The 9097-nt window shown below is 32.3% G+C and overlaps 1 protein-coding gene across 21 annotated transcripts; it reads left to right on the forward strand.

Annotated features, from left to right (window-relative positions):
• The first annotated feature begins 1247 nt into the window (after window positions 1-1247).
• On the forward strand, window positions 1248-8821 carry LOC149408045 (replication protein A 70 kDa DNA-binding subunit D-like). 21 transcript variants are annotated; one of them, XM_089616172.1, is made up of 20 exons: window positions 1250-1459; window positions 1833-1911; window positions 2087-2149; window positions 2614-3054; window positions 3159-3263; window positions 3431-3524; window positions 3739-3858; window positions 4019-4124; window positions 4217-4304; window positions 4403-4511; window positions 4919-6112; window positions 6610-6742; window positions 6810-7083; window positions 7176-7278; window positions 7387-7511; window positions 7591-7672; window positions 7741-7873; window positions 7942-8102; window positions 8172-8291; window positions 8367-8821. In XM_089616172.1, exons 11-15 carry the CDS (start codon window positions 6033-6035, stop codon window positions 7436-7438), a joined length of 642 nt encoding a protein of 213 aa, XP_089472298.1. In that variant the 5' UTR covers window positions 1250-1459; window positions 1833-1911; window positions 2087-2149; window positions 2614-3054; window positions 3159-3263; window positions 3431-3524; window positions 3739-3858; window positions 4019-4124; window positions 4217-4304; window positions 4403-4511; window positions 4919-6032; the 3' UTR covers window positions 7439-7511; window positions 7591-7672; window positions 7741-7873; window positions 7942-8102; window positions 8172-8291; window positions 8367-8821. The 21 variants fall into 21 exon arrangements, with proteins under 21 accessions (XP_089472306.1, XP_089472303.1, XP_089472308.1 ...); XM_089616173.1 differs by having other exon boundaries at window positions 8177-8291; XM_089616174.1 differs by having other exon boundaries at window positions 2614-2893; window positions 2990-3054; window positions 7942-8291.
• Window positions 8822-9097: the final 276 nt, after the last annotated feature.

A 9097-nucleotide genomic window follows, 5' to 3' on the forward strand; every position in this document is an offset into this window, starting at 1 on the left:
TTTCTTCGACTTCTTTTTGAGTTCGAAGTCGAATATTTAGCGAATTAATGATCAAGGTCAATTAGTTGGAGTTTGACTCGTTAAACCTAGTTTTGACGGAAGAGAAACAAAACTTGTAAATTAATCTGCGTAGCTTTCTCGTTAACAAGGAGAATATATATGAGCTATATTTAGTCCACAAACTCTACAAAGTGTGCAAACCACCATGAAAATATAAGATCTTGCTTGTAATTCTTACGTGCTGGAAACTCGTGAACTTGAACTGGGAACTCGTGAGCTTTTTTTTTATTTTTTTTTATTTTTTTTATTTATGAATCACTCTATACTTGTTTTTTAAAAAATTGGTACGGAGTCGGTATCAAAAGTGCATATAATAACCTAATTGTTTTCTTATTATCAAAGAAATAAAGTCAGAGACACTTGGAAAAATATATAACATAAGCCATGGGATTGGATTGAGAAATTTCATTTTGTAGACTATGAAAATATCTCAATTAGACTCACTAGTTCAGAAATATGTAATGATGGTGGTTGAAGACGATGGTCGGAGACGGTCGGATTTCGGTTGTTGAGGTCGGATTTGTGGAGGTGGTGGTCGGGTCTCGTCGGATTTTGAGAGGGTTTGGACTTTTTTTTTTAGAGTGAGTGTGAGAAATTACGAGGTTTTTTTTTTTTTTTTTTAGAAAATAAATTTGTGATATAAGCAAATGTTGCATTGTTGAAGCTACATACTCTATCATAATCATACACTAGACTTCGTGACTTGTTTGGAACAGAATTCATTGAAATAAAAATATTTACAAGCAAAAAAAAAAATCAAATTAATTACAATTATAAATAAAATAAATTGATTATGTTTAACGATTCCTCATAAACATTTTACATCATACAATAATTCCTATATCCCATTTCCTTCTATCTAATGTACATATTTTTTTTTCCAAAAAATAAAAATGTACATACCTTTTTTTTTGTTTTAGTTTTTTGTTTTGTTTTGTTTTTTTTTTTAAATTATTGAAAATAAAGAAATCATTCAAACCAACCTTAATTCCTATTTCCCAACTTAAAGCAAAGCCTAAGCAAAAACCGAGACCTTTAGCGTCCCTACTACCATGTGCTCTTTTATCTGCCAATTTCACGACGGTTAGTTGCCCTAATTATCCTATACATACCTTAAAAGAGGGGATGGCCAAAGTTTTGTGAGTTCTACGCTCTTGCCCCGTGTCAACGTTTCTTTTATTTTTCTTTATTTTGCAAATTGTTGCTTTGTTTGCTTTCCTCTTTTCTATTGTTCTTTCTCTTGGTTTTATTTCCTCCTCTTTTTTCTCGTTCTTTCTTCTCTACAATTCTTCCCACAACTTTTTCTATCGTTCTTGCCACATCATTTCCAAGGAAATCAAGTTCGACTTCGCGGAAAGAAGCTGGAAAAATTGGGAAGCAGTGCTGGAAAAAATTAAAGGTACGTGTTCGTCGACGTCGCGTGTTTCTTTAAAAACGAATTCAGAGACAATTTGGAGAGATTTTTGGAAGCCTGTGGCGAGAAATGGGCTTTGATGATATTGTTGGCAAATCTCTCATATCTTTCAATATAGTAAACAAAATATCTATTCATGATTTAATTCAGAAATTAACCCATATTCCCATTGCCGAAAAAAAAAGTCTGTACCCATATTCCCATTGTTGAAGAAAAAGTCAGTTTCCTTTTGTCGTCCCTGATTTCAGTGTTTACTAAATTTGTTTTTTTGTTTATTTGATGCAATGACTGCAAGAATTTATTTCTATGTTTCCATCTTTTGTTTTTTGGACTCATGTTATCAAATGCTTTGTTTCAGGTTTGCCACAGATTTGAAATGCGTTTTATGGAGGCTGATTAAAGTGTTTGTAAATGAGAACACCTTACCCGTTATGCAGGTTTGTAATTGATCTTTTTAAAAAAAAAAACTTATATCTTAATTTACATTGAAATATGTAACTGTGATGCAATGTAGTGCAAATATGCATAATATAGCTACCTACTGAATGTCGTTTTCTTAATTATCATATTTTAACTGCTCATTAACCTGGTTTATTTGGAACCATTACAAAGAGAATAGTTGACTCTTCGAAGAGTGCAGTGAAGGCTGTTTCTCAGAACAAAAGACGGTATCAGGTATGGGTATAGTTTGACTTACATTTTTTTCCTTGCTATTAGCCACTTTACTGGTTTGTATCTTGAATACATTGATTCACATATAGAAAATGTCTATGACTATCTAGCTATATATATTTCCAATTAGTGTTGCATGATCGTGAATTACTTATCAAAGCACTATTATTTTGTATAAAAATTTCTAAATAAAAATCAATGATGGTGATGTCAAGTCATTCTCTTTTTCCATTTTATTATATATCCTCAGTAGTTGCACAATTGTAAAAAAAATTACCAACTCCGTATGTATATATATACATGTAATATATTATATGCGACTTTTGAAACTATTGCTATGGGCTTCCTTGCTGGGAATATGAGTTTGACCGTTGGAAATTAATTATCATATTTTGACTGCTCATTTCACATTTGAATATGTTATTGGATGCGTAATATGTAATATGTTATCATATTTTCTTTCATAGAACTGGGCGGCTGAATTCAAATTGCACACGCTAGCATATTATCCGCTTCTGTCTTGTACACGACGGAGTTAAGCAAATCATTTTACTTTACTAATGATGTTACTACTCAGGATATTTCTTCTTTTATTTATCCATATGCTCACAGTTTGACTCCAAAACTCTTGTCATAATAATATAAATCATATTCACAATATGCAAGATCAATTGCAACGAAGACACCGTGCTTTTTGTGCCCACAAAAAAGACGCTATCATCTAGATGCGAGAAGAAGAGAAATTTTGTACGCGTTTTATGCAGCATTTCGCAAAGTCAAAGACACTACTGGTAGAAATGTTGTACAACGATTAGTGTATGCTAAAAGAAAAGCTTGTGCCAGTTCTACAGATTATTCGACTGAAAATGCTACAGCTTCTTCAAACGATAAACGTCATAATATAAATTGTATAAATACCGAATTATTTTTCTTCAATTTCATAATTACAAATAAAAATTTCGATTCGACTTTATTGTCACGTATTTAGCTTAATTTCTGCTTCTGTGTTTAGATCATGTCAATATCAACTATAATGGTCAGACGGTATCTTCATCTATAGCTTCTCCATATGTTGATCCTATTCAGTTCCAACCTCTATCAGCATCTCATTCTCTTGGTAAGTTATCAGATATTGAGACGTTATTAATTGGCTTGATTTTGGTTTAATACTAATTGTTTATTTAATTGTACCAGCTTAGAGTAGGTATTTTAAAAATGTTTTTATCATCTCTGCAAAAAGCTGTCCTTCAGTCTTTTGGTTTGCTTTCTTCAATTGTATTCCAGGTTCTTCAAATGTTAATCAAGATATGTAATATTTGTCTACAACACATGACCATGTTCAGATGCAATCATTCCCACCACCTCAGTATTCATGCAAGTAATGTTGATATTTTTTCCCCTTGTTTGTGCTATATAGTTCTACTTATTTGAAAACCTCAATTATGTTTTTGTTGCTCTACAGATATGGTAGACAATTTTATATATAATGATAAGAAATATTATTCATAAATATGTTTACTTTTATAAAATTTCACATTTTTTAAACCTGGTTTACAAACTATTTCCATAATTTTTTGTTTGTATTTCTACAGCTACTATTGCTTCTGAGCACGCGAATATCAACTATAATGGTGAAATGGTATCTTCGTCTACAACTTTTGGACGCGTTAATTCCATTGAGTTCCAACCTCTACCATTGTCTGCTTCTCCTGGTAAGTTATCAAATATTGAGATGTTCTGTGCTACCTTAAAGTAGATTTTTTAAGATATTTTTATCATCTCTGAAAAAATTGTCCTACAGTCTCTCCGCTCTATAAAACAAATTTTTTTTTTTTCCTTTTTTTTTATATTTTTTTTCATTTTTGGTAAAAGGTTCACAGAATTTGGCGGCCCAGTCTATAAACGGTCAGTCAAAGATTTGGCATTCGCGGTTGCTCGGTTTATCCAAAAGGGAGGTTCTTTTGTAAACTATTATATGGTTAGTTAATTTGACCCTGCAAACCCATTTATGATTTTCCTTCTTTAGTAAAGAGATTTTTTTACCTGTTCGTATGTTTTTTTTTCTTCCAGTATCACGGTGGAACTACCTTCGGAAAAACCGCCGGGAAACCCTTTATAACGACCAGCTACGATTACAATGCTCCGATCGACGAATATGGTAAGACAATCAACTGATTTAAATTCTTTTTCGTAGATTTTCGAGTTTGATTTTAACTAAATGGCTTTTTGTCTCGCTCATGTAATTGGTTTGATCAGACAACCAAAGTACGGTCACTTAAAGGATCTTCATAATGCCATTACACAATGTGAAAATTCTCTGCTAAACAACGACCCTACCATCACATCCTTAGGCAACTATGAAAAGGTTTGTCAATTATCATTGGCTCTCTTAGTAGGATACTAAGAAGAAAAAGAAAAAAAAAACTTGGTTGATTGTGTAAATATGAATAGGTGCTCCAGCTTAGCTTGTTTCCATTATTCGTTTTTGTTCCGGGTACATTTATATACTAAAAATTTCCAAATTTCAGCTGCTCTTTTTTTTTCAATTCAATTTCTCGTGGACTGAAAAATTCCAATCGACCACAAGGCAATGTTTTTTGAAAATAGTATATTTTTTTTAAAAATAAACATTCAAGTAAACCCGGAGATCTTTGCTTTTTGTCGTAAATCTTTGCCTGAACCTATCTTTGTCAAGATTGGATATCTTTTTATTTTTTTTTAAAAAAAAAAATACCTACATTTACTTAAACCCGTCTCTGGTGTTTTAAAAAGCCTTAGGTATTCTCGTCCAAGTCCGGAGGCTGCGCAGCTTTTCTCTCAAACTCCAACACAAAATCCGCTTCGAGAGTGAAATTCAACGGAAAGCAATACAAGATCCCGCCTTGGTCCATAAGCATTCTTCCCGATTGTAAAAACGTCGTGTTTAACACTGCTAAAAGAAAGTCACTCACACAACTAATGCTAATTTTATGTTTAAAAATATGACATGACATAAGTTACTCTAATCTATAATTCATCACAAATGATATGTTGCCTATATTTTTGCACATGTCATCTCTGTGTCCGAATGTCTAAGGAAATACTGAACTGTCAAACTTTTCTTGTACTTGCTTAGTGAATTAGCTGGTTCAATCTACGAGGAAATTTTAGAGAATGTGAAATCAGATCACAAAATTCCAAATAATAACTCACTTATCAGATAACGAACTTGTTCTGTACATTGCTGCATGCTTAACTTACTTTTGACACGTACATGGGAAGTATAAAGTGTACAATCTTTGCTTGGAGAGGCTGTACGATTCATCATTGTTTGAAGGAAAGGTGATTTCTCAACTTAAGTCCGGCTTTATAGTTAAGCTCCCGTAGCTATTGAAATAACTTGAGGGATAACAATTTAAAAGGCTAATTCTGTTTGGAATATATATCCATAAAAAAGTCATAATGATGAATCTGATACATATTATACATTAGTTATCGCAATATGTTATTGAAAATAGACCTTTAGCTTTACGGAAAAAAATAGCAATAGTTCAATCGTAAGCCTTTATTTAGTCACGTTAAAGGCTGAATCTTTATGAAAGTTAGAGCTTAGTGCATTATATTACACAGCTAATTATATAACTGTTTTTCTTTACTTTAGAAAATGTCAAGACAAGAATTGCTAAATGGAAAATCTCTTATAATATATATATTACTAGGTGTTAGTAAAAAGTCATAATGAGCATTACACTTACCATTATATGTAGTTTTTCACTTCATATTACAAACGATAATGCTTTTCTAGCCACCAAATCTATCATACTTGATGACACCTGTTCATAAATGCCTACATGTCAGCATCAACTTCCTTAATTAAAAATTAACTTTCTCCCACTCTTACTTCATCATGCAACATACGTTCATACAATTTCACTCCTTCAAGATTTCAGTCTTCCAACTTCCAAAAATCAACATGGATATTTCAAGGTGAGTTCAATTCATCAAACACCCACAACAGTAATTTGCATATCTATTTTTTTTTTTCATGTTCATCCAACCTCAGTTATGTTTTCTAGAGAAGTAATTCGAATTAACTCACTTGTAGCATTAAGCTTTTTGCATACTCACATGTATAAGAAAACCCTAGACTAAACTTCTATAAAACTAAATTCATTAACAAAAGACCTGCTTTCTATATCATCTGCTAAGTATTCAATATTAACTTTATAATTTAATTTTTTCCGATGGATTACCTATTTTAGATTTCATTTTCATTCAGCCTTAATCACATCTAGCTTTTATTTGTTTGTATATAGTATTTTCCTTCCTAACATTCTTTATATTCATTATTTTCTTTCTTTATATATACTTTTTTTTACAAATCTTTTGCTTACAATTTTTTTTAAAATGCATATTTCAGTTTCCCAAGTAAAATATTGCATTTCTTTTACTAATACTTATGTATTTTACAATTATATATTTAGGTACAAGCTTATACCTGAAATAGCTAAAGACCAAACTAATTGGACTGCTAAGGTGACGGTTGCAGAAAAGAGTTTACCCCTCACAGCTCGTACTTCCACGAAATACCAGACTCTGATATTAATTGATCCCGAGGTATGTACTACTATTAAGATAATTTTATTATGTTAATTAATTTTTACTAACGATTTTTGTTATCTAGGGGAATAAAGTTCGTGCAATTATCTTTGGATCGGATGTGATAAACGCCTTCCAAAACAGACTCCAAATAACAAAAACGTATTTGATTTCAAACGCTACTGTAAAAGAACCAAAACCTGAATATCGAACACACGAAGGTGAGCTCCAATGGACCTTAAATGCACGAACAAGCATTCAAGAAATCGACGAAAACAACTACAATATCATTGAAGCTTCATACAACTTTACTACATTCCCCGATCTCCAAACCCATATGGACAAAAATATCGATATCAGTAATCATTCTCTCTTCGTACTTTAACTTATTTCTACTCATTTGCAGTACTACTTTGCATACTTATGCCTTAAAAATAATTATATTGCACAGATATTCTAGCAGCCGTGATCGACATTCGTCCAATTAGAAAACTCCAATCAAGCAGATCTCCTGAAACCGGAAAGATCGAAGAGATGATTCTCATGAACGATAAGTAAACCATCTTTCTATACTATATTGCTTAACTACATTTAAAATTTAATTTATTTCATTTACCCCTATATCAAATACGATTTATTCACGAAAAACATTATTTTCCCAGATTTCAAACTCTCATACTGACAGTCTGGGATGCCCTCGTTGATGCTGATTAAGCCACTATTTCAAATATGATTCGTAGGAGACCAATCATAGCCACTCTTCAACTCCGTGTTGTCTCTCACAATGGTAAGCACTTATCACTATTCCAAATCAAAACTTAAAATACATTCTATTCTTATAAATTATCATATCAATTTATTTACAGGCAGCGTTAACCTACAAACGAAACCCTCAAGCTGTTTCATTATCAACCCACAATTTCAGCGTACCGATTCACTCAGAAAATGGTAAGCTTAATTTACGTAATTATCATTTTATCCACTCAATACATCATTCAACTCAATACCAAAAACAGGATCATAGACGATGCTCCAACAGTTGACAATATTTTCAACACAAAGAACTATACAACTTCAGCAATACCTCTACAACTACCAATTCCCGATCACATAGTTCTTGTGAAGAATATAAAAAATATAATGACCACGGTATGTTCCTCCTACTATTTCACATTAACCTATACCATGATCATCGTACTAAAAATAGATTTATACAGCGACCAACTTTCTGGATCAAAGGCAAAATTCAAGTTACCAACTTTGGTAAACCATTTTGGTATCCAGCCTGTGACAAATGTCATAGAACTACAGGAACACCGATCGGCACCACATTTGAATGTCCATTATGCGACACTTTGGAAGCAAAAGCGATACACTGGTACCACACATTCCCCTGATATTCTCTTAACTTTGAATAAAATAAATAAACCTGCTCATTTATCACAAGCCAAGAATTCAAGTAAATATATCCGACTCCAGTGGATCATTATCTGCGACTATTTTCGGCGATAACTCAGAAAAAGTATTCGCATACTCAAGCTCTGATTTCATGAATCTAACCTCTCAGGTACAATATTTCTTTCAAATATTTCTTCTTACTATCATCAAATTATATCTAATTTATCTTTTTTATAACTCTCAGAATCACAACCAAGAAAAATTACGAGAGCTGGTCAAAGTCTCATCCGAAGAAGAAATTTACATTTACCTAAAAGCCACAAAAACTGAAACTTCCTATCTAAACTCTCCAAATTTTGTGGTCATCTTTGTCGGACCTACACCTATACCTTTGACCAACTCTCCAACTGCCACAGGATCCACTTTACTCCCACAACTTCCAAATACGCCTGAAAAGCAAATGAAAAAAAAAACAAAAAATAGAATAGCAACACTATCAAAGGAGACAACTCATTTTGTGTAACTTTTTTAGAAACACCTCTATCTATGTTGTACGTGCATAAATCACTTTCGTATTACATTTACATATGTTCTATGTAAGCGTTTGCATGTATATGTATCTTTGTAATGCATGTCTGTATAATCTATGTAAACCCTTGTATCTCTATGTATCTTTATAAAGTTTCTCGTTTACCTTGATGTTCTTAGTTTGAGATTACAGACCATCTGTCCTTAATCTCACAATTTCAATTCCTCTTAATTAATCTAAATAACAAATTCACCATTTATAATATTAAATAAAACAAAAGCTGTGCCACGGGCACAGCTCACAAACTAGTATATACTAAAGCTTGGTACATTATCACTATAGTAAGTTTGGTAGCCAATCAACGCAACTCTCTCTTTATATACATACACAATTATTTTTAGAGTCGAGTCTGCTAAGATACAATTTTGCCTTTTTTGCCCTTTACT

The sequence above is a fragment of the Urtica dioica genome, chromosome 1 (assembly GCF_054948205.1).
Source record: "Urtica dioica subsp. dioica isolate 48M chromosome 1, U.dioica_male_clone48M_v1_H2, whole genome shotgun sequence".
Lineage (NCBI taxonomy): Eukaryota > Viridiplantae > Streptophyta > Magnoliopsida > Rosales > Urticaceae > Urtica > Urtica dioica.